At 47.7% G+C, this 25,431-nt stretch overlaps 2 protein-coding genes across 16 annotated transcripts in view; both read right to left on the bottom strand.

The window, feature by feature from the left end:
* Window positions 1-8,167: 8,167 nt before the first annotated feature.
* Window positions 8,168-15,546, bottom strand: SLC35B1 (solute carrier family 35 member B1). The gene is made up of 9 exons (XM_005301921.4): window positions 15,142-15,546; window positions 13,723-13,826; window positions 12,918-13,048; window positions 12,226-12,256; window positions 11,837-11,997; window positions 10,439-10,565; window positions 9,356-9,462; window positions 8,874-9,027; window positions 8,168-8,503 (listed from the first exon to the last, which is right to left on the bottom strand). The coding sequence occupies exons 1-9, from the start codon at window positions 15,342-15,344 to the stop codon at window positions 8,451-8,453; spliced, it is 1,071 nt and encodes a 356-aa protein (XP_005301978.2). The 5' UTR covers window positions 15,345-15,546; the 3' UTR covers window positions 8,168-8,450.
* A 5,510-nt stretch (window positions 15,547-21,056) lies between these two features.
* Window positions 21,057-25,431, bottom strand: part of FAM117A (family with sequence similarity 117 member A) — a 52,396-nt gene continuing 48,021 nt past the window's right edge. For 9 of the 15 annotated variants that reach the window (XM_065577349.1, XM_065577352.1, XM_065577350.1 and 6 more), the window contains 3 exons: window positions 24,445-24,670; window positions 23,898-24,051; window positions 21,057-22,808 (listed from right to left, as the gene is read on the bottom strand). In XM_065577349.1, the coding sequence (XP_065433421.1) occupies window positions 22,466-22,808; window positions 23,898-24,051; window positions 24,445-24,670 (723 nt within the window). In that variant the 3' untranslated portion in view covers window positions 21,057-22,465. The remainder of the gene's footprint in view (window positions 22,809-23,897; window positions 24,052-24,444; window positions 24,671-25,431) is intronic. The other 6 variants (XM_065577361.1, XM_065577355.1, XM_065577358.1 and 3 more) reach the window with 1 other exon arrangement.

The raw sequence follows: 25,431 nt of genomic DNA on the forward strand, positions 1-25,431 counted from the left end.
GTCCTCTCTCTTCCCTGCCTTACTCATACAACAGCATCACTGACCACACAATCCTGATTCATTCCGAGATGAACCTCCATCCTGTGCACCAAATGAGGAAGGGGTCTTATGGAAAAAAAATAGTACAAGGTCATGTAATTAAAGACCATCATAATGTGCATATATATATTGTATATAAGGAGGCTGAATTAAGTTTTCACAGGGAACCTTATTTCTGAAATTTCCTAACATTTGAGCGCTTGACTTCACAACCTTAATGTTCTTTTAATGTCATGTTTCTAATGTAGTTTCCTAATTTAAAAAAAGTAACAAACTGAAAAAAAACAACAAATTCTATCATGTGAAACTATATTCACCAGTTTGGGTCATCAGTAGGGTTTGGACCTTTAGATTCACAGCTCAGTCTTCTGCTATTTGTGCTAATGGACTAAATGGTAGCTGTATTAGGCTGTTATCTCCCAGGTCAGGTGGACCAGTCATTAGAAGATGAGACACATATTTTGCCAGTAGGTTTCACAGGTATTCGCTGACAGCGGAGGAATGTAGAGACTAAGGACCCCCAGACTCAATTCCAGGTTCTGTAGGGGAAGCATGCTTTAGTGATTAAAGGCTCTTGTGCACCTAGCCCGTGTTTGTCCCTCTCTGCTGCTAGCCAAACTCCAGCCCCCACTGGCTCCTCCTCCTGTCCTACCCATACTGTGGCATTCCACCTCTTCCCTCCTTCCTCGCTTCTCTGCATTCCATTGTAGTTGTCACCTCCTTCTCCACACTTCCTGGTTTCCAGCACAGGAGAACACAGAGAACAGGAACACTACTGTCAATTTCAGTGGGCCCTCAGCTGCTGGAAGATACAATTGCAGGGAAAGTCTTGCTCAGACCCTGCAGGCTCAGGATGAAGCATGTTCAGTTGCTCTGTAGGGATGGCCCATGCACTCTGGTTGGCATGTAAGATTTACCTAGTAATAGTCTTTGGCCTGGTCCACACTAACCCCCCCACTTCAAACTAAGATACGCAACTTCAGCTACGTGAATAATGTAGCTGAAGTCGAAGTACCTTAGTTTGAACTTACCGCGGGTCCAGACGCGGCAGACAGGCTCCCCCGTCGACTCCATGTGCTCCTCTCGCGGAGCAGGAGTACCGGCATCGACGGTGAGCACTTCCGGAATCGATCCGGGATTGATTTATCGCGTCTAGACAAGACGCAATAAATCGAACCCAGAAGATCGATTGCTTACCGCCGGACCCGGAGGTAAGTATAGACGTACCCTTTGAAAATAAAACCCTCTAAGCAGGTACAGCTGAGAAGGCAATAGTGCAAGGATCCCCATACTGCCCTACCTATGTTTCATTGCTGCCCTAAGGAGACAGCCTCTAGGGATGTTTCATCTTCTGAGATGGATAGGAAGGGTTAATTAGTCCCAATTATTATTTTATATTTATATTGTGGTAGAGCCTAGAGGCCTCAACCAGGGTTGAGGCCTATGGTAGCAGGCACTGTAGAAACATACAGTAACTGACAGCTTATGGCCTATTAGGGTGCTTGTATATATGACTATTTGTGCACTAGGAACTGAAGAGAAACTTGCCAGCTCGATTCACATAGACCACCAAAGCCACTATCGACCTGAGCAGGAACCACCAAATTCTTTTTAAAATGGCAACGTGTTGCAGAACTCCTCACCCCTAGTAAGGAGCAAGGAAGACCGGGCATTACCTGGGAAACAATAAATTTCCACTGAAGACAATGTAAGAAAAGCTTTAAAAATTCTTAGATTAGCGTTGGGTGATAAGGCTGTAAAATCATGCAAGTTCAAATCCCAATCTGTCTTTTCCCATCTCTGGAATAGTAGGTGGAGGTAATGAACTCAGCTATTGGGAGTGCAGGTGAGAGGAGAAAGCAGAAGCGCGTGGCTGTTGATGGAAGTTAGTCCTTCATAGGATTGCTTTCTTCTGTCAACTGATGCTGCCACAGTCTAACCCCTGCTCCAAGGCTGAGGCAAGCCCCCATCAGAGAGTCCTGCTCCTCTGTGGGGATGGTTTAAAGGAGAAAACACAAAATGAAGTTGGAAGTTGGGGTTTCTAGGAAGACTTCACACCTTGTCTCCATACAAAAGCCTTTCTTTGTAGTCCCCAAAACTTTTTACTGCGACTGTTTATGTAAACTCATCAGTACACTTATGGAAATCTTCTCTCAGCTTATCTTCACAGACCTTGGCTAACCAACACATTTCTCTAGGCACCACTCTCCAGTGATGGAATGCCTCCTGCTAAAATGTGGTTGGACAGAGCTCATTATCAGTAGAACTGGCAGAACTATCCCTGTGATGTATCTAATGTGAGACACTGTGTTTTGTACAGTGCTTAGCACAATTTGGTTCTGATCTATGCCTAAGACTCCTAGGCACTAAGGGAGAACAAGTAAGAAATAATAATAGAGATGTTGTCCCCTGCAGAATATCTTTTATACCTTTTTGCTGGTAAAGGTGAGTTGATATTAAATTATGTATATTTATTTACACTGCATGTGGAAAACATACTCTGAGTTTTTGTTTTTTAACTGACCACTCTGAACCAAGTACAATGCCTGGCAAATCTCTATGGAAACACATTATTAATGTATAAATACCTAAAATAGAATGAGAAGAATAAAAAGACTAAAGGGTTTCGTACATGCAGCTATACTCTTAAAGTGAAGACACAAACATCACAGACAACGTGGAGAAAACAGGAAAAGGATGTTTTTCTTAATTATGAGAGGTTTAATACAGATTGATTTCACTTGTCTTTAAAATATTTATAACCTTTAATATCTCATCTCTGTGACAATCTCAGTGTGATGTAATTATCTCTGTCATGCCTATTTTAAATGCATCCCTTGCCTTGTTATTTCTTGTTTGAATCATATATTAGTTTGCATACTATAAATCCAGGCACAAAACTGCTCCATTTGAGTGTACCTGTTTCAAGCATATATCCCCATCCCAGTTGCTGCTGTGAGATGCTCAGTACTCCCTATCGCCAGGAATACTGATTCCAGTTTGAAGTTGGATTCACAAACTCTCAATCTTGCCTTCCCTGGGAACTGTTGGGACTTTTGCTTTCTCTTTCCTTTGCATGCTGTTTTGAAGATCTTATCTGCATCCTTTATTTTGTGGAAATAAATAGGAATTCTTCAAAAATACTCTACTGTTCTGCAGAGCCATAGGGGATAACTACATTTGGTAGCAGTTCCCAACTCTCCTATTTTTTGGATCAGCAATTCATTTACACCTTCTGAGGAGGAAGTACTTTGCATCACATCACTCTTAAGTGTCAACACAGAGAGAGTCCAAAGGGAGTTCCATCCAGTATCCCAGTAGCACGGTGGTGAGGAAGCGGTTTGATAGAACAATGGGAACCAAAACACAACTTAATTTGTTTAACTCTCAAGCCACTGGGTAGCTGAAAAGCTAACCTGATCTTCAGCTAGGAAAAACTTCCATTTAAAAAAAAAAAAAAAAAAAAGTCAAACCAGCTTTTTTTAGGCATCTCACTTATTACAAAGCAAAGCGGCTGAATTATATGCAAAAAAAATTTGGTAAATTAGAGACAATTCCATTCTCTGCACCTTCTGTCTGTGTGCCAATTTTTTTTCTCTCTCTCTCACTGCTGCTCCTTTTAAAGGTATAGAATTTTGCCAGCTCTGGAGGTGGGAAGGATTCTGAAATAAGCACCAGTGAAATTCAGAAGATAAAAAGAAAAATGGAATAAGTATGATGTATTGGAACTGTCAGGAATGGAAGCAGTGAATGCACACACTAGTGTTACTAGAGGGTTAGGTAACTGATGACAACAGCAGACCCTCATCCTAAATACCTAATGTAGACCTTGTTTACAGATGGCACAGCTGCAAGAGTGTAAGCTTTTGGGGGCAAGGACTTCCTTTTTGTTGTGTTCGTATATTGCCTAGCACAATGGGGTTCTAGTCCACAACTGGCGCTGTAAACACCACAAGTCACTTAAAAGAGAAAGGGTTAAAGGATCAACCTCTTGGGAGCAAAAGATTAATGGAATAGGGACAGGATGAGAGTTCTGCCATGGGAAGAACAATTTTAGCAGAGAATAAGCTGAGCATGGATTGAACCAATGGGAGCCTCAATGGGTTGAAACTGCTCCTATGGACCACAACTGGCCTGATTTTAGTCCCAGCTGCTGTAGTCTGTATACACACATGATGGGGGTGGGGTGCAGAGAAAGAACTCTGCCAATTAACTAAAACCAGTATGTTGTTTGACCACCAAATGGCAAACATTTGTTATAAGTGTGTAAACATATTTCCTTTTATCTCCAAGGACTCACTAGCATTCTCTTTCACCTACTGCAGAGCCCCTGAAAGAATCTCCCCCTCCGTGTTGGACCTCTTGGTCACTACTAGTTTTGGCCCCATCTCAGCTATCAATGTAAGGTTTTTTTTTTTTTTAATATGCCTAGTGAGTTTTGGGTGCTCAACTTGAGAGACTTGAAAAGGGGGCCTGATTTTCAGAATTCAAGTGCTCAGTACTTTCTGAAAATCAGGTCCATGTAAATTGGGAACTCCAAATCACTATTCCCTTAAAAAAAAAAAAAAAAAAAAAAATAAGCCTGTTTAGTTGAATGTGATGCCAAGCATAAGTGCATAAATCCCCAAATCACTAAGCACTTTTGAAAAATGGCAACCCTAAGATAGCAATTAATAAACAGAGGTAATCATCTCTTCATTATCCATTAAACAGTTGTCACTAGACTATTTAATGCTGTACTGTATTGTGCCCAAAAAAGTATCTACTCTATACAGCCAGATATCCCCTTAATGAACTGTATATTCATACAATACCACATTGTTTGCTGAGAGTTTACAGCAGTAACTATTTAAACAAAAGGCTGATGGAGTTGCAGGGGGCCTGAGTAAAGAAGGGAAGGATGAAAAGGAAAGCTGCCAAGCTGTTCCCCTTGTGGATGCTGTGTTTCAGACAGCTGTAAAATAAAACTTCACCTTTCTTAGCTGTATCAACCAGTACCTCCTAGAGGGACCTTGCACACAAACACTGCAGCAATGTAACCTGCTGTTTATTCTGTGTATGCGCATGACTCTCATCTCCCAGGAACGGCCAAGGTTCCTAACAGGATTCTGCCAGAAGTGCTTTTAAAAACAATGACTGCAAGGCCTGTGGCAGCTGAAGCCACCTGTTTGTCTTATACAATGACAAGAGAACATGAAAGTGTGCGTATATATACACACACACACACTGGAATGGCCCTCATACTGGAAATGTAGTGAAGAATCAGTATTTGGTCTTAATGACGCATCTTCACTATTGCATCTTCGGGGGTCAGAGACTCTACAAATAGAATAATAATGGAGGAAGACCTTGATTCCCAAATTTTATTTCTGCTGTGAGCCCACAGACTTTAGAAATAAAAGTATATTAACCAAAGGGCTGTTTTATTCATGTATAATATTGACATGCTTGAAATGAGAGTGCCCCCTAGTGGTGACTTGCTAGTTCTAAAAAAATAAAAATAGACCTCTCTAGTACAGATATGGGCAAACTACTGGTGGTAAGGGGGTGGGGAGTGGGGTAATCTGGGGGGCAGTCAGGGAGGAGGGGGCAGTTGGATGGGGTGGAGGTTCTGGGGGGGCAGTCAGGGGATGGGAATCAGGGACAGTTGGGAGTGGGAGTCCCAGGGGGCCTGTGGATAAGGATCAGGGGGGCAGTCAGGGGACAGGGTGGTCAGGGGATGAGGAGCAGAGGGCGGTTGGACAGGGGGTGGGAGTCCCAGGGGGGCTGTGGATAGGGGACAGCGGTTCTGAGGGGGGCAATCAGGGAGGGGGCCAGGCTGTTTAGGGAGGCACAGCCTTCCCTACCCAGCCCTCCATACAGTTGCACAACCCTGATGTGACCCTTGCGGCAAAAAGTTTGCCCACCCCTGCTGTAGTACACAAATCTCAGAACAGGCAGAGAAGAGAGGAGGAGGATGTGGCCTTTGCTAACTTGTCATCTTGATACTGGATGCACTCACTGTGTTCTGCACTTGCTGTTTTGTTTCCAGTCTAAATCATGCATTTGTCAGCACCTCTGCCAAATCACCCTTTTATTAAAGACAATTTCCATTTCCAACCTCTTCCAGCTGTATAGCAGGACAATCAAATACATTGAAGAAGGCTGAGTTTAGGCACAGCTTATCCTTCTGTGACTCTCCTTCAGCAAACGCTGACAAGTCAGCCAACAGATAAATAGATTTCTTAACACCAGCAATCCAACTATCTGCAGGGTTTGGCTGGGGAGAGTAATACTTAAAGCCTTGCAGAAGAGGTTGGTTTGTTTTTAAAGATGATGTTCCATTGTCCTAACAACAAATTGGTGTCTAGCTAAGGTATAGTAAAACCGACTAATTCCCCTTTGAATTGCAGTGTACACCAGGCATAAAGTCACCCCTACTAATAAGAGATTGATTCTTGTATCTCCCAAAAATGTGCTGGGTTTCTCTGATGGAATGTCAGCCCTGGCTGTACTGAGCTCAGTGGTTGGTGAGTAAGCAGTACTACAGTAAACCCTGTTTATGTTAGTAGTACAAACCCCTTCAGCTACATTGGAGCCTGAGCTATGTGGGAATAAGGCATCGTTTTCAGAAGGAATTCAGGCACCAATCTAAACAGTAATTTTAAAGGGGCAAGTGCAAGAAACAGTTTTATCAGAACATGCAGCCAACCTAGAACATTTTGCTACTGCTCCAGTTTCCTCCAGCATAAGTGTATCGAGTCTTAGCGTATCGAATCTTAGCTATAGATTTCTTCAAAGTGCATAGGCCATATCCATCTCCTGTCACTCGTGCTAGTCTTCTTTAAAGGGAGAAAGGATGGCCTTGTAATTAAGGCAGTGGACTGAAAATCAGGAGAGCCAAGTCCAATTTCTAGCTCTGCCATAGGCTCCCTATATGAATGAAGTCACAGTTTATGGCTCACTTCTTGAACTGTAGAAATGGGATGTTAAGAGGATAAAGCTGTACCTACATGGGAGACGTCAGAGGCTACATAGGGACTAAGAATAGCTAGATTCGTATGACCAGACACCGAGATATCAAATTCATCAAGCTACATTTCATGGTGAACACAGGACTCATGGAGTTAAATAGCAGGAGAGTTGAAGCAGGGATTCTCCACTACAGAGAACATGTTTGCTATTAATCAGTTGATCTTTGAGGAAATAGGAAGCTAGTGTGGAGGAGTTGGTGACGGAGGAAAAAATTTCCAGATGAACTTTAATATCTTTACCTAAAAAGTTCCATTTTGAAAGAAACCTGTCGTTTGGGAAGAGCCATGGGACATTAAAAAGATTAATGAAAGCCAAGCTGTGGCCAGAAAGGTTGCAGGGGGTGTGGGGAAGAACAGACTTGCAGCAGTCACTCAGGAAGGCGATCAAGATCCCATCTGGAGGGGCAAGAGGCCAAATCACAGAACAGATGGAAACGAAGCAACAGCTGGTGGAAACACGCTTTCATGTGTAAAGTTTGCTCTTTGGAGAATTTTGCTCTCCAACTTTGAAGGCATCATTATGCTAATAGCTCCTCCCCCTACAACACTTGGGAGACAGCCTGTGCACTCAGGAGCAGGCGTTCCACAGCTCTCAGTGATGCCGGTTAATTAACAAGATCACTTTCAACATTTAGAAGCTGCTGTCACAAAACCTTGGCATGGTTTTAGCAGCAGAGGGCCTTGTTTCTTCAACAGCAGAGGGGGTGGGATGAAAGAGAATTAATTTGGCCCCAAGTGGTTAAGCAGATGGGATGAAAACTGCCGAGCCCAGGACTTTGTTATATATACCCGAAGTTGCTCTTTCTATTTTAAATAGTGCTGATGGAGAGAAGATTACAAGCTGTACAAGTTGGGTATATTAATGAAAACTAGAACTCCTCTCACTGCTTCACCAACCATCTTCTCCTAGGGAGAGATGGGATTTCTCTTTTCAATATTGTTACTCAATCCTGGGCTTTTGCTACACTGCACCAAAGTCAGACAGAAGAAACAAAGACCAACACTTTCCTTTGGAGTATGGTGGAGGAGGAATGCTAGTTGTAATATTTCTACACACTGAGAAGGCTGCAAGGTTGCACAGAACAAGGCTTTCCAAGAACAACCAGAAGACTGACTCTTCTCTCCTTTTCTTTAATAAAGGTATGAAGTGTTTCTCCCATTAAGACTTGAATTTCTCCCCGCTACTGGGATCCATCAATGCCATTTTGATTACAGGGGAAAAAAAAAAAGGCTAAACTCTTGATTAAAATTAAACACATTTTAAAACACTTCATAATTAAAAAACAATACCCATTCCCTTCCCCAGGCACCCATCCTGAGTCCAGTTTTGTAACAGATGCTGAGGTACAGGACAATAAGTTAGAGTTCATTCCAATTTTGCAGAGTTCAAAAGTCTTCCTAATGTGTTGTCTTCTTTGATCCCTTCCCAAATTTGGCATCAAGTCCAAGACCTGCAGAGAAATGAGAAAAAAATTCTAAGGGAAAGCCCAAGGCCTGTACAATTAGTCCTTTCTATAGCTCCACATGCTAACTGATGCCGAATTACTTGAGAGACAGTGGGTACCTGTGAAATTTTAAAGAGTCCAAAAAAGGTCTCCCAAATCAGTTGGATATGTGACCATAACAACAGCCTCAAAGATATCCCCATTCCTCACACTTCCCTTCCCCAAAACACTGAGATAGTGGTTTTGCCAGCAAGCTTGTCCAAGAAAATCCATTGTCCAAAATCCTAGGTCAACCCATTCCCCCCCCTCCCCTCTATACTCCACCACTCTAACAGATAAGGAAAAGACTTCAGAAAGTCAGGCTTCCAGGACTTACCCATGAATACCAGGATAGTTCCCACCCACTGCATCATGCTGATCGGGTTGGCAAATAGAATGACAGATGCTAAAATGGTGAAGAATTTGCGGGTTGTGGTGATGATTGAACAAGTTAAGGGTCCAAAGTATACCACAGTCATGAAGATGAAACTCTGAGAGAGAGAGAGAGAGAGAGAGAGAGAGAGAGAGATTGATTCAGTCTGTCTGAGAAGGCAAGATCAACATGAAGATCCATCTTAAACCTTTTCAGAGAATCTTTTGGCAAAGAACAAATCCCAACCACAACCTGAAGACGACATAAGAATTTGTACGCAACCTTGACAGTCTTGATCTGAAAATGCTGGCTGAATAGTGAGCTAGGAACAATCAGATCTGGCAGGAAGACCAGACAACTTCACATTTCCGTCACACAAGTAAATTAATATTCAATGTTCTTTGGTCATCAAGTGCCTGGGGTAAGGGAACCAGAAAGTTACTTACCTGACCCAGTGCACTTGTCAGGCCAAACAGCAGGATGTTGTAGAGGATGCTGGGGTAGCGTTCAGCAAAACTCAGGAATTCCCAGAGCTCTCCAGTGAACAGGATACCTGCAGAAAGTTTAAAGAGAGAAGGATGAACTCAAGGCAGAGACATCCTGGGCAGACAGGGCCAGAGCATTCATACTCTGAACTCATGTTCACTATGGTCAGATAACAGATACAGACAGCAAAGACTAAGCTCCACCCAGAGAATATCAGTGGCAAAGAACTTTCAGTCATTGCACCATGCCAGATAGGTTGTTTTGGAAGAGAAAACAGCAAGTTGGCTACCCATCCCAGGATTTAAACTAACATAACATAACATCCAGGAGTTAAGTTCACTTTGCTGCCTCAGTTTTGCAGCTCTATGCACTATTGCTGTCGTCCTGGACCCACTTAGTCTGAACTCATTGTGTTTGCAGCCAGCATAAGGGGTGCCTGGAGGTAAGTGAGAGGAATCAGATGCTACAGCAGAACGTAAGAATGTCGTCTTAGCAAGGAACAGGTCCTTCACATTCCAGATGTCAGCTACACTTTTAAACCTGGCCTCAGTTATGAATGGAACAGATGAAACAAACATCACTGTCAGTGTCTCATGACAACAGACTGTACCTTGCACTCTGTATCCCGATTCTCAAAAGACAGCCGCCAACAATCTCTCTCACACACACACTCTCTCACTCAAATAGAACAGGAGGCTTCTGTTTAGAAGCCTGATCTGACCCCAGTCTTTGCCAAAACAAGAGAGCCACCAAATTGTAGCCTAGGAAGCTACAATTGATGCTACCGAGCCAGCCTGAAAGCAGGATCTTTTCAGACATGTGACTGCAGTTTTGGGAATGGCGCTTTAGGAGAAGCGGTGTCCACTGGTGGCAGTTTAAGAAACTACAATAAAATCTCCACAGATTAGGTTTAAAACAAACAAAAAGAAGCTCTGCAAGACATACTAGGCCCTTTTTAGAACAAGAGACAAGGGTCCTGCCTAGAGGATCTTACAAATTAGTCTTCAGGCCAGGTCGCTATGGCTTCCTCAGATGTTCCTTACCAGCCCCCAGGAACAAGGTGGACCATAGATTAACATTTAGCATCATGTGATTGGAACCAGTTTGGTAATGAGCTCTCATATGGTCCTGAGACACTCCCGTCAGTCCATCCAATGTCAGTGACAGCAGCTAAGGAAAGGGGGGGGAAAAAAACATGTTGCAGAAGACCAGAAGAGAACTCTCTGCCAGCTACTCCCTTCCTGGAACATGCATTGAATTACTCCTGAGGGCATTCTGCGCCAAAAAATTAAAAATGATGCGCACAGTATTTTAAAATTTTGCAAAATTCTGCATATTTTATTTGTCAAATAAATGAGGCAGCTCCAGCATGGCACTGGGGAGCACAGGCCACTGGCTACATAGGGGGTCCAGGTGAAGGTGGTTGGGGCTCAGCAGGGGGTCCAGATGTGGGGAGCTCAGTGGGGGGGTCCAGATGCTGGGGAAGGGAGCTCAGTGGGAGCGGGGTCAGGTGCAACTGGTTGGGGCTCAATAGGGTGGGGAGCCGGCTGGCTCATTGGGGTGGTGCAGGGAGAATGGGGCTTGTCGGGGGGAGGGGCGCGTTCTGGGTGCAGGGGGATGGGGGTGGTGAGGGTTGGGAGGAGGGTCTGGGTAAGAGCGGGTCTGGATGCACACGGGTTGGGCGGATGTGGGAGCAGCTCCCTGTACAGTGATCCCTCCCCTACAATTGAAGAACTATGGGTGCAGGAAGCACAGGGGGCGGGAGGAGAGAGAAGGCAGTTTACAGAGCTTCCTGCAGCTGGGGGAGAAATCTGGGGGTGGATCTGACCCAGCCCTGAATACTGTGCAGGGGAAGAGAAAGTCCCGTCCTCCCCAGCCCAGCCGTGACTAGCAGCTGAGCATGGTGCAGGGTAGGAGGCACCAGCCAGGTCTTTCCCAGTCCCGCCCCCTACCCCAAGGTGATTTACCTCTCTGCCAGCTGCCCTGGGCACCCGAAACATACTGCTGGGGAGGGTTGTATAACTGCTCTTGTGGCTTTCTTTTGTTTTCCTGCCAGAAAGTCATTTTTCTGCGGGGCAGCAAAGAAATCTACGGCGGACATAAATTCTGCGCGTGTGCAGAGGTGCAGAATTCCCCCAGGAGTAGCATTTAAATTCTATAGGATTCTTGCTTCCACCTGCTTATTTAAAAACAGTTCAGAGGGCATTCTGACGAGGTGCCAGTGCTTCACCCTACATCACCATGTGGCAGTGTGCAAGCATGTCCCTCTGAACCAGAGGGAAGATCATCACTACCCAAGCATTCTAATGCTGGCTTTTTGCCAATCCCTCACGGTGGGTAGATCCAGGCAGAAGCCTGCACTAGTAATTGTTTTCTCCTCTAGTACCTTTCACCAACACAAAACCTTGGAACTACTTATGCTTCAACAGCCCAGTACTTACTAGGAGGAGTTCTCCATAGCCAAAGATGTGGTCATCCTCACCGTCACCTCCCTTTTTAGGTTTGTACATGAACAGAGCCACGCCTGTGACTATCAGCAGGACACACAGATATTTGGCTAGTGGGTATTTCTTCCTCAGCACCGTCACCCCTAAGAGCATGACTGAAAAGAAAAGATGATTTGGTAAAGTGCTCCCAAAACCCCTCCGCTAGGAATCTAATGACTCTGTGTCCAGTTCTGGATCTAATTGGGAAGTGCACAGATAGTTTGTTATCCGCACTAGTTGGCATGGAGCTATCGGGCGAGCAGCTGGACTGTTTCTGGGAATGCAATCCATAGCCTGCTCATGGCATGAGAAATACACAAAGCTATAACTTCGTAGCTGCTCACCTGGAATGGGCTTACAGGACTTCCCAAGGACCTGTAAGAGAAAGAGTATCTTAACTAGCTGCGTACTACAGCCTCCCCACACTGGGCAAGAGGACCACAGAAACTGCCATATTGGATCAGACCCAGGGTCCATCTAGTTCAGTGTCCTGTCTCTGATGGGCGTCAGCACCAGATCCTTCAAAAAAAGATGCAAGAAACCCTGCAGTAGGCAGATGGAGGATCATCTAAGCCCTCCCCAATGCAGGTTTCTAAGACTGGCTTAAACCCTGAAACATGAGGATTTTTCCTTCTCCCAGATTTTTTTTTTAAGCCATTCGTATTATAACTCTGGATGTTTGTTATCCCTCTGGATGGATGGTCCCTCTTGGAATCACTAAGTCTATCACCACTTTGCCTTGCAGGGATAGAGTAAAAAGAAAAGCAACAGAATACCGTCCTCACTGCCACTCTTGCAGGGCAACAAGGGTCAGAACTGCAGCGTCCTCCACGGTCAATCTTTTTTAGTGACTTACTCTTTAATTAGAATGGTTTCCTGTCACCGTGCATTGATGGATCATGTGAGCATCCCACATACCAAGAGTGCACAATTAGAATTTGTAAAAATCCTCAAGAGGGAAAGGGCAAATCTGTAAAGGGGAATTTTTACAACGCAACCTTCTCCCCAACACACTCGTCTGCCTGCCTTTCTTCACCTGAGTTGGATAGTTGACGAACTGCAGAGCTGAGTTGCTGGAAACCATAGCACCCAGATAGGAGAGCGAGCAAGCTGCATACAGCCAGTTCTGGGTCCGATCCACCCTGATGGCGTCAAAAAACTGGATCACTGTGGAGAAGACAAAACATACAAGAAACACACATGGGCTGATGAGACTGGACGTTGGCATCATAAGGCTATTTTATAATGCCATTGAGATACAAAAGCCACAAAGTATCTACAGCAGAGGGGAGATAAACTCTCCAGATCATCAAAACCACTCAATCTTTTCAGCTCACATGCTCTCTGAGGCAAAGGAGCTATATTAATTCCTGAAACCTGGTGAGGCAGAAGGAAGATGAAAAAAAAACAAAGGAATAGGCATAGAACTTCTTACAGGAGACAAAAGCTTGGACATCCTAGTGGTCTACTCTGACTCTTCCCAACAATAAAACCACATTGAATGAAAAGAATTTAGAATCTGGTTTTATGCAGTGTCTTTCATTTATAAAATTCTTTATTAAATCAGGTTAGCCAGTAATTGTGCAATGTCTGTGCAGACAAATGGAAAAACCACTGTGTGCTCAACAAAAGCTCACAGTCCCTTGGAAGTTGTGACTTAGGCAATCGTTGGTATCGGGAGCGTGACCTGCACTACAGGTAACCACTGGGTGGGCCCCATGACTCTGGAAGACAGTCACTTCCCAGCCCAGAGGAGAAGGAAGTGAGATGGGAGTCAGGCTCAAAGAGGTCCTGGTGCGGAAAAGCAAGGGGTGACATACTGGCTGTTCTGGAACACTTACCTAACCTGGCAAAGATGGCATTGATCACGCATTGAATGAAGACCAAGGACAAAGCATATTTGAACTTTTCCTGCTTGGCACCTTCTCCATATTTACCTCTAGTTCTGTAGGAACAAATGAATTAAACAGGAGATTGAGAGGTACACTGAGTGAGACTGCAGCATAAGGCATGGTGCACATTTACTCATGCTTTCTTCCCAGGTGATTTAGCCCAACAGCTACCAACCTTTTTACACAAACATGTAGCAAACAGTGCCCTCGGCTGTATCTGCCAGTCCCCCCCACCTAGTCACCCTCCAGCACAACATAGGATCCTGAGGATTCCCCCAAGGAGATGTCTTGTTTTCTGGTAGGATGCCCAGGAGAGATGACATGTCCAGGTTCTGCTACTGTGCAGAAAGTGGGGGAGGTCCCCAGACTAGGAGAGGGGGACTTCACAGTGGAAAGGTGCAATTTACGCCTCCTGTAAGACCCAGATACAGAGGAGTAGGAGTCACTTATATGCTCTGCTATAAATAGTCCTGGTCCCCAGGCTGGGAGGGGGCTCTTACATGCTCTGGTGCAAGATCCAGGCAGAGCAGCTCCCCAGTGCCTGGGCACTAGGCAGGGGTCACTCACATGCCCTCCTAGCACCTGGGCTGGGAGGGGCTGTCACTCATAATGTACTCGAGGTGTACATCCTCCCCTGGCAGCCCCAGGCTAGGGAAAACAGGAACACCTTTCCCACCCTCAGGCCTTGCACAGAAGGGAGCTCAGCACATGCCCACAAATGAAACACAAACGCCCACACACACGAGTGTAATCTAGAAATACAGGTCAGTGCAGGACCCAGACCGAGGCGCTCGCTAGTGTCTGGACTGGGGGGGGGGGGGGGGGGAGGACTCGCGGTCTCTCCGGCGGGGCCGGGCGGGGGGAGGAACCACTCGCGGTCTCTCCGGCAGGAGCCGCGGGGGAGGGGGAAGGAATCACTCGCGGTCTCTCCGGCAGGAGCCGGGGGGGGGGGGAATCACTCGCGGTCTCTCCGGCGGGGGCCGGGGGGGGGGGGAGGAACCACTCGCGGTCTCTCCGGCGGGGCCGGGCGGGAAGGAATCACTCGCGGTCTCTCCGGCGGGAGCCGGGTGGGGGAGGGGGAAGGAATCACTCGCGGTCTCTCCAGCGGGGGCCGGGGGGGGGGGGGGGAGAGGAACCACTCGCGGTCTCTCCGGCGGGGCCGGGCGGGAAGGAATCACTCGCGGTCTCTCCGGCCGGGCCGGGCGGGAGGGGAGGAGGAATGACTCGCGGTCTCTCCGGCGGGGGAGGGGAGGGGAGGGGGAGGAATCACTCGCGGTCTCTCCGGCGGGGCCGGGCGGGAGGGGGGGGAAGGAATGACTCGCGGTCTCTCCGGCGGGGCCGGGCCGGGCCGGGCGGGGGGTCACGCACATGCTCTCCTGCAGGATGCCGTAGTAGAAGTAGCAGACGAAGACGCCCAGGAAGCAGACGGGCAGGCGGAGCCGCTCGGGCAGCAGGGGGCCGCCCCCGCTCGCTCCCATGGCCGCGGCGCTGGATCCGCTCAGGGAAGGCGGCACTTCCAGGCGCACATCGCGGAGCGGAGCCGGCAGCAGCGGCGGCGCAGGGGGCCTCATAAAAGCTACTCGAGACAGCCGCGCTCCCGAGACCCGCCGGCTCCGGGCTGGGGCTGCCCTCGGCGCTGCCGGACCAGGCGAGGCAGGAAGAGCGGGAGTGGAAGGGGGCGGGGTCCCGCATGCCGAGCCGAGAGGGCCCCGCTGGCCCACACGGGGCTAATCCGCCCGTCGCTGCCTCCTGTTCCCCGCAGCCGAGCCCCAATACAGCAGCTTTTTGATCAGGCAGCGCCTCCGATCCCCCAAGGCCGGGGGGCCTTCCATAGCGCGGGTGCCCTGCAGTGACGTACTCCAATGTGGACAGCGCGGATTGGCCCCGTGGCTCGAAGGCGGAACCAGACGCTCGGTTTCGCGCTTGGTCTTAGTGTCAGTCGAATACAAGGGCTGCCGGAGCAGGCCTGACCCCGTCCCAGGCGCATGCGCCGCAGCTACTATTGGAGATGCTGCGGGGAAGCCTCAGCCTTGGGAGCGGGGAGAAGAGGCCGGCAGGGGAGCCGGGTGGGGTAGGAAGAGGCAGGCGGGGGGGCCGGTAGAAGATGGGGGGAAGAGGCAGGCGGGGGGAAGATGGGGGGGAGGGAGGAAGAGGCAGGCGGGGGGGGGGGGCTGGTAGAAGGTGGGGGGGAAGAGGCAGGCGAGGGGGGGTTGGTGGAAGATGGGGGGAGGGAGGAAGAGGCAGGTGGGGGGGCTGGTAGAAGCTGGGGCGGTAGAAGGTGGGGGGGAGGAGGAGGCAGGTGGAGGGGCTGGTAGAAGGTGGGGGGGGAGGAGGAGGCAGGCGGGGGGGCTGGTAGAAGGGGGGGCGGTAGAAGGTGGGGGGGAGGAGGAGGCAGGTGGAGGGGCTGGTAGAAGGTGGGGGGGGGAGGAGGAGGCGGGGGGAGGAGGAGGCAGGCGGGGGAGCCGGTAGAAGTGAGGGGGTGGAGAAGAGGCAGGCAGGGGAGCTGGTAGAAGCCCTTCTGTTGGCACAATCCAGTTATTGCATTGGCCATCACCTCTGTGTACTACGTGTCCTGGGTGTGTTTTTTTAGGGGTATAAGCACATGCCCTGCCCCCCACCCAGCATGTGCAGAGATCACCTCTTCCTTTTCCAGGAGCACCAGCCCCCACATCCACCCTACTGCACTTTGGACCACGACTTCAGCTGCCCCTGGGAGGGAGTGAAGTTGACAGCTGGGGAGCTGAGGGGCAGCCTGTGTCCTCAACAACTTGGGCTCTGCCCCCTGCAGTAGTTTCCTCACCGACTATCAAGTTACATTCAAGCACCCCAGGGGACTAAGCCCACCTCATCTAAAGCTGCAGGCTGAGGCCTGTGGGCAGCAGGTCCATGGAACTTTCTCAGCCAGAAGGGTAAGCTCATGGATGTAGAGAACAAGAGCTTTCCCAGTGGCTGCTCTGAGCCTCTAGAGTGAACTGCCTGAGGAAGGAGGGACTTTCCCAACCCTCACCCTCTTCCACTCCCACCTGCCAGGTGCACTTCTACAGGCTGCCATCTCTACTACAGCCAGAGCACAGAGGATATTTAGAAAAAAACCAAAACAAAGTCCTCTATTGCACACAGTTCTCCCCTGGTGATAAAAATGAGTGCAGAATAAAGTAACCTGCCTAACTCCCACCATAGGTCTCACTGAGATAGGACTTGAACCCAGGTCACTTGAAGTTCAGTCCACTACTCACTTCTTGTCTTGCTATGGTCAGAACCCACTTTCTCCTGTTCCAAAAGCAGAGGCTACTGGCACTAAAGACAAAGCATCGTTATCAGAGGGGCAGCCCTCTTAGTCTGGCTCTGTAAAAAGTGACAAAGTCCTGGGGCACCTTATAGACTAAAAGATGTATTGGAGCATAAGCTTTCGGGGTGAATACCCATTCGTCTAAGTGGTCTAGTCGGTACATCTAGAAGTGGTACATATTCGCCTATTCATGTATAGTATCAAGTCAAGTCTTGTCCAGAAAGCAAACGAACAGAGGCAAATCCTAACACTAGGCTTTAAATCCCTACCCAAATGAAGATAGATATGAAGCAGAAGGGATTTTCCACTTACATGATGTCCATTTTGGGGTCCCAAAACAGGCATAAGGCAGCCCTAGAACCCTGCCCTAAGGAAGAGCCTGGGCAGGGATAGGGCCTGTTCTACAGCCCCTGAAAGAGAGAGTGCTGTTGGAGGACGCCTGGTCACAGGAGAGGGTTCTCATGACAGCCGTTCCCCAGCAGTGCATAGGGGCTATTGCAAGCAGGGTGCAAGTGGGATCAGCTGTGACAGTTCCCATGACCGTCAGTGAGGTGTACATCCTCCCCTGGCAGCTCCAGGCTAGGGAAAGCACAGCCACCTTCCCCACCCTCCCATGCTGATAGATGAATCACCCTCCCCCACTCTACAAATACTACAATTACACTGCATTGCAGGTTCTCATTCCTCTGGTTTTTAAAAAGGAGTGGCTGCTGTGTTTCAATTAACACACACCAGCACAAAGAATGTTCTCTTCCCTCCTTCCCCTTTTTAAAAGAAAAACCTCAACTCCAACAGGCATTTTTCCACAGCTCTGCCTTCTGCTTGGGGATTGGTATAGGGACCACATCCTGCATTTAGCAGCAGCAGATGTTCCATTTGCTTTTCTTCAAACTAAATCCAGAGGTTTGGGAAATACCGATGCAGAATCTCTGTGCACCTGTAGAAAGCAGGATGGGGTTGGAGTTGTTCTGTAGAGATTCACCTTGAAGATAGACTTTTAGAAACCATTTCAGTGTTCAATGTTCAGAGCATTTTACCAGCTTGCACATTCAAACTACTTGGTTTACTGCAATTACCCTTTAGAAACTCTGAAGCTGTTCTTACTGTCTAGCAAGAATGGTTACCTCCCGCTGGGCTGACCCTACACATCTGCAACTCTTTATTTTTAAACACAGAGCCTGCAGATGAGAACAGCTTTGACTTCCTCACTAGGTCCACCTTAGTGGGAGTGCGGAAGGAACATTGCCTCTCACTGACAGATACAGGGTTTGTACGCCGATTGTCAGTGTGGTCATGTTGTTTCAAGAGGCACAGGACTCCCCCAGATTTAGAAGCATCAGAAGTGGCTCCATGAAGTTGAATCCCAATTAAAAAAAGCTTATATTTAAACATTCCTGTCTGCAACCCAAACTGTGCTACCAGCAAGAACCAGCGAGTCCCACTGACCTGTAGATTGGCATGATTGAAAAGTATTGGGGCAATAAGAACTCGGGGAGGTATATTTATTAGAACTTAATTTTAACAGTGATACAGAAACTGCTTTGTGATTCTAGAACCCAACTCCCTCCCTTAAATTTAAGACAGGGCTTGTAGCTCCTAGTCCCACCTCCCTAATATTAGAGATCATCATGGAGGAACACTGAAGGATCAACTATACTGGTGGGGTTCTGGAGAAGAAAAATATATGGAGGCAGTGAATGCTTTTTAAATGCGTGTAGTACCTGCCTATAATAGACAAGACCCTCCCTAAATGATCTCTGCTAAATATACCCATGATATTGCCAATTGTAAAAATGATCTTGTCCACTCAGTTCCAAAAGTCCAGCTTCTGGAACTAATTAGATTGTGAATAAAGAGCTCTTATGTAATTTAGTGTCTCCACATTGTCCATAGACTGGCAACAAAACCAGAAGTTCTTTAGGAACAACTACAGGTTAGACAAGAGATGAAATACTGCTGAGGGAAGTGTGTGTGTGTGTGTGTGTGTGTGTGTGTGGGGGGGGGGGGGGGGGGGTGTATTTTTCCTTTGGTTATCCAAACTTGCTGTTACTTATCCAGGGAGAATGCGCTCACACTGGTCTACATACAGCTCCCTGGCATTCAGGATCTTAACCCAATTCAGTTAGATTATCTTCTGCTTTCTGTGAGCACAAATCCAAACATTTCACCCTCATCAACAGGACAACCCAGAGCCCTCAGAAAGCTTTGGGCATTTTTGTAGAGAACTAGCACACCATGTATCCTAATCTGTCTAGGTGGCTGTGGAGTATATTGCAGGAACCAGGCCAGCTCTAGCTAGAACTAAAGACAAGGCTCCGTAGGTTTCAATGCTAGCTTCCCCTTTCCGTAGTCATTTATTCCTCACTGCTTCTGTCTCCTTTCAGTAAGGATTCTTTATTCAAATAATCCCAGTCTTGACTGGAATGCAGACTGGTGAAAGGAGTACTCCAGCAGGGCACCCCATCAAGTTTTAATTGCACACCGGAGGAGAGGGGTGAAGTATGTCATTCAGTCTGCAGGCAGGGGGTGCGGAGAAATGAATGCACTAGCAATTTATGAGAAGCCTAGTGTTCCATCAGGAGGCCAGTTTTCCATCTTGCTTCCCTGAATCATACAGCTAGCAGAGCACATACTAGGAGCCATGACATGTCTCAAACCACAGCACGGAGTGATAGAGGTTGCAATGCTCTGAACAGGCCCCACCGACTATTACCCACTCTATTTGGAGTTAAATGATGGATTTACAGATTAACAGCAAAGAAAGCTATTGCTGGGGCAGCACATGTACAGGTGTGCTTCCTGGTGTCTAGTTGCTATTTCTCTTCTCCACACAGTTTGGCCTGGTGGACAACCTTTCCCCCAGAGTCTGCAGTATGGCAGGTGTGGGTCAGAGACTGTGGTGTTGGCAGAGCTGCAGATGGAGTGACTTGCAATGTCAGGAAGAGATTCTTCGAATTCATGTTTATAAGCAATCAAAAATAAGTTTTTAAGGCTACTTGGCATGTTAGTTTAAAGACTTCCCCATCTCTCCCTGCCAAAAATACTCAAACTCATGACTGAGGTTACATCAGAAGGTGGTAACAGCTGAAGAGTTGGGAGCAAAGCGTTCCCCCACTGCAATATCGAATTCTGATTTAAGAACAGCTGGACAGAGGGACTCAAGGTTTCAAAAAAAATGCAGTACCTTGTTCACTGCACTTTCCTCTAATAAATCTGACATGTTCTCTGAGCTGAGGCCTGCAGCTTTCCCCAGCTCACGGGGTAAATGGTTACCTGGCCTAGTGAGGTTCCTCTCACGTTTTCAATAAGCCTTTGCTACCAACAGCTGCAGAGCTCTCCCAGTGCAGCACTAAAATGCCACGACCAACTTCAGGGAGTTAACGTGAAGTAGATTGCTTCATCCTACTGCACGAGCTGCAAAACAGAGTTTTATGTACGTAGGCGTTTTCCTCCACGCTGGCTGCATTTCCTCTCCACAGCCTAATTTAGAAGCTGTATTCATACTGCTAAGATGAGCACACATCTTCAATACATTACAGAGAAGCAATTTTAACACTAGCTGCTATTTTGCATTACTGGCAAGAATGTAGAAAGTTAGTCCTAAGCCTAAAAACAGTACAAGGACCACTTGAGGTATAGCACACTAGTGAGTCTCTTGCCTAGCACATGCTCTGCAGGGGAGCTACAGCATGTCTAGCAGATAGTGGTCAATAGTATTGAACCATTCCCTTTGCTGGCAAGCCCACGTTCAAAGCTGAAGGTAACTTATCAACAGATAGAGGCCATTGCAGCAGAAAATGCAGTCGATCCGGCTTATTTGTCATTTCAGTGTCTGTCGATTAAACTATGCAAAGATTCCAGTCTAGACTTAATACTCTCAAACCCCCAAAAAAGAGAAAAGGAGCTTTGGATACCTGGAATAATAATATTACTTTTTTTTTTTACTGGCAACACCAAGATCTGCAAAAAACTCTGAACACAAGACAAGAAAAACTCCAAGGCTAACATTCCTCCTTTAAGCTTTGCAATACATACATAAAATACAAACTTCAAACAGCTGCAAAAATAGTGTCTTTGGAAGAAAATAGAGTTTCTACATCAGATACAAGAAAATAGGCTTCTTCAATACAACCCAGAGCCTTAGCAACAGAACACAAATCAAATACTTTCATTTTCAAGAGGCATTACAATCCGAATTCCCCATGTTATAGTTTCACCTTATAAGGCTTTGTGCTGGGATAAGCATCGCTGGGTCTAGCAAGATCTCAGACTCCAGCCCAGTTAGGATGATCTTATGTCTGTGCATAAAGTTTTTCTGCGGTGAGACAAAATGGTTCTGATCCCCAACTCCACCCCTGCACATGCAAACAATACCAGAACCAGTCAGGTTGTCTACGGCATTCGGTTGGAAAGCAGCATGTAACATCTCTACTAGCAGCAACCTTCCACAATTCCGTGGAAGCCTTTTGTATGCTGCTCGGACTTCGATTTCCATCTTCTTCCCCTGAAAAAAGGCGGTGGGGGTCTGAGAGGCCCTCCGCTACCTACCAAGCCATGCAGACAGCTCCACAGCAGCACCTCTCTCCTTATTCATCCTCTGGCATGGAAGAAGCTTCCCAGAGTACAGGTCTTCTGCAAACAGAGGTCCCTGAAGGTGCACTGGCAGGTATCTGATCTGCATTCTCTATCTTTGATCAGCAAGGCATTCCAAGAGGCTCCTGAAAGCTCTAGGTGGCTATTTCAAAGGGTTCGGATATCCAGTAGTGGAACTGTCTACAGTTCACTTCCAAACCCCTCACGTCTTTCTCGTCTGTATTTTGGGTGTTCTGAGTGGCTCAAGCTGCCTTTGATAGAGTGCAGATTCATTGTCAAATTCTGCCCAATACATTCAGATCGCTGAAATCAGCTAAGCCAGGTTCTACCAGCTCTCCAGGAGGCAGCCAAGCTACTGGCCTCCCTCCCCTCTGGGTGCAGGAAATCCATGTGACAACTGTGGGGATGAGAAGTGCTAGGAAACTCCCATGTCCCCTGAATACCTGCAGCAAGGAATTTCATTTACAGAGCCAGGTAGCTTGAATTACAATGCTGCCCACCAGCAGCAGTGTCCCAGCTGCTCTTTGACAGCAAAACAATCATACAGGAAAAAAAATGACATTTCAACACAGGAGAGGAAAGTGCTTTAAGTACTGGGGGGCTCGAAGAAAGGAACCACTCCAGCAGCAAAGAGTCCTGTGGCACATTGTACTTAACAGTTTTCACCATCATTCTGGAGGAAACTTGCTGTGGTTTTCAATCCCAAGGCTGCCCATCCAACCCTCAAGTCCCAACTTCAAGGCACCACAGGCTGTTTAAGATGCACTGAAGGACCACAGATGCTTTGCTGTGCCGGGTCTCCCAACGGCCTCAGACCACAAGAGAGCTATGAAAGAGGACACTCTCTTCTGTCTGGGTGCGCTTCCAGTGTTCAAAGTTCAGTGGAGGAGATTTAGAGACCTCGTGAAAGCCATCTGCTGCGGAGTCTTTCCGCGACCCAAGGAATGGGCCTGGGGCAGTGGACTGGCAGGAGGTGAAGGTGCCTGGTGGCACGGGGCTGGGGGTAGTAGGGAAACTTCTGAACAAGAAGCCCATGTTTGGAAAGAGAGGCTTTACCAGACTGACCGGACAAAAGGCAGAGCCAGTTGGGTTGAAGTGGACTTTGTTCTTATCAGGACAGGAGGGCAGAAAATTCTGATCAGGGCTGGGGGATCTGAAGGAGGGAGAGAAACAAAAGGAAATGGGTTAGGAATGGAGCCCTCAGAGCGCATACAGCTGTTCAAGCAATTGCCACTTTAATAGTATATGCTTTTTGTGGGGAGGGCAGAGACTCCTACTGTCTTAACCCTTCACAAGCTGGCCACTTTCCAGGCAGGGAACAGTCTCTTTAGTTCTTTCAGAAACACAAAGGAAGCACTCGGCCAGCAACGAGTGAGGGCTCCGAGCAGCTGGGTAGACCAAGACTCTAGGGATAGGTCTACACTATAAATGTACATCGGTAACTGCACCACACGGGGTGTGAAAAATCCACACTCCTGACCAACGCAGTTATACTGACCTAACCCCTGGTGTACACAGCGCTACATCAAAGGGGTCTGCCATTGACAGTTAATCCACCTCCACGAGAGGCGGTAGCTATGACAGGAGAAGCTCTTGGTGCAGTAGCATCTTCACTGAAGCACTACAGTGGTGCAGCGTTTTAAGTGTAGACCTGCCTGAGAGGGAATGAGATCCAAGTCACCCTTGACAATGGTAGGAAACCTCATTGGCCTCTTCTTGCTTGCCCTCCCAACAGTTCTCAGCTCAATGGTTGAGCCGAGAACTGGAGACCAGTAGAAGGGAAACAGGCTGACCAGGAGCAAACATCCAGGGAACTGTGGGTGGTTATGGGAGCAAACAAGCAGGCTGAGCAGGAAGGGTGGCTAATAGCACAGGTAAGGTCAACAGCTCCATCCTGCTGGGGGTTGGGGAAAGCAGAGTTGGTTTATTTGAGGGCCAAGCGGGCATGTTGGTTAGGTACGCAAAGTGCTTGTGTGTGTGTGTGGTGGGAAGGCAGTCGCCACTAGTCGTCTTCACAGAAGAGTCCTCCAGTGTGTCAGAAGCACTCTGGTTCGTTGCTTCTGCACCCAACAAGAGGGCAGCACATCTAATGTCTGTATACTTCCCAAGAGTTTTTCCTTGGAGTTGGGGCAAGGAGGGGGGAGCGACAGTTACGCAGTACAATGTAGGCAAGGGAAACTGCATAAGCCTTGGCACACTCATTTAAACTCTCCCTCAAGACATCGTCCCTTCTCATACTTACAAAGCCTCTTCAAAGGCCCGGACTTTTTCACATCCCTCAGGAGGTTCCCGTTTAAACATGTAGCTGTGGTTAGGTCGAGGAGATGAGGCAAAGGCCAGGACTGGAGAGGGGCTACCATCCTCTAGCAGGGAAGGAAGACTTTTTTGAGAAGATTCTAGAAGAATTCAACAGAGTCCTTTTAAATCAACACCGGATAAGCTCCCTGAGATCACAGTAGTGTCCTAAAAAGTCCTGGCACCAGAACTGCATTCAGTTACCAACTTGTATCCTCCGTTAGCCTGGTGCTGAGAATTCCCAAGTGATTGAGGGAAAAAAACCCTGCACATAAGATTCCTTGCAACTCTAATTGGTTCCAGCACCTACTCAAAGACACCCCACCCCACTCTCCCCATCTCCTATTTAACTTCTGGGCTCCCACAAACCCAATTCAAAAGACACTGGAGGTGGAGAGAGCTGGGTTGCTACACTAAAGGGTTAATGCGTTCACATTCCCATATCGCCCTATGCTGGGAGAAGGCCGTTGCTGAGCCTAGCACCTGCCGTTTACCTTTCTCCTTGGGGTCAGGCAGTGGCTCGTCCAGGGCAGAAGAAAGCTCCTCTGTAGCTGCTCTTGCAGGGGTGTGTGGAGAAGATCGGAGAGGCACAGAAGGGGATGGGGAAAGAGAAAGGCTGCTGCAACTGCTACTGCTGGGTTCCAGAGTCAGCAGCAGAAGATCCTCAGAGCCTCTCTGGGGAGGGGCTGGTGCCCTGTGGCCGTCTGGAACATCCAGAATCTAGAGGGAGGAAAGCTTAATGAACAGAAACCCCCAACCTCAGCCCCCTTTCACGCAGGCAGAACTTACAAGTAGCATTTAGATCTCCGTGGACTGAAGCAATCCCACTGCTCCAGACCATGCACTTTGGGATTTATACGGGCAAGGGCAGATCATATACCCACCCAGAACACATGGAGGCGCTGAATTAGAGAGTCATTTCTCTACTAGCCTTCAGACAAATTCCCTCTCCCTGCCAGTTTAATGCCACACCCCCTTAGGCAAGGATTCAGTATTTAAGCTGCAGCAATGTCCGGATACTTTAGTCAGGCTGAGGGCCTTGCTGGACACAGACAGAGCCTGGCCCAATACAAAGTCAACCCTTGCTCTGAAGAGTTTATGTAATCTTAGACAAGCAACATACAAATGGGGAGGGACAGGCAACTATGCAGAACTGGTATAGGCACAATCCTTTAGATTAAAAGCTTTCTGTGTAGGGACTTCTACATATGCACAAGGAGGCCCTGATTCGGACTGAGACCTTGGGACACTACCATCATTTAATATGCTTTTTAAAATGAGGGTGCATATTCTCAACAGTGTAGTTAACTGGCTGATTTCTTAAGTGTCACAGCGGCAGTGGGTTTGAAGAGGGATGTGGAGCAGAGGGGCAGCCTTATGGCTCAGCTCTGCGATGGAGTTCCATACCCAAAGGGCCCAAGTAAGAAGGTGGAGAGCTGACAAATGAGCAGATAATCATAACATCCATTGGCAAAGCAATT

Source organism: Chrysemys picta, chromosome 24 (assembly GCF_011386835.1).
Source record: "Chrysemys picta bellii isolate R12L10 chromosome 24, ASM1138683v2, whole genome shotgun sequence".
Taxonomy (NCBI): Eukaryota; Metazoa; Chordata; order Testudines; family Emydidae; genus Chrysemys; species Chrysemys picta.

Excerpts from the sequence above, each read along its gene's own strand:
- SLC35B1 (XM_005301921.4), bottom strand. The coding sequence starts at position 15,344 with ATGAGGCCCCCTGCGCCGCCGCTGCTGCCGGCTCCGCTCCGCGATGTG. Across the intron at positions 10,566-11,836 it reads GCTATGGAGAACTCCTCCTA|CTGCTGTCACTGACATTGGA; the intron begins GTAAGTACTGGG and ends CCCTTTCCTTAG. Across the intron at positions 8,504-8,873 it reads AACTATCCTGGTATTCATGG|GTCTTGGACTTGATGCCAAA; the intron begins GTAAGTCCTGGA and ends ATTTCTCTGCAG.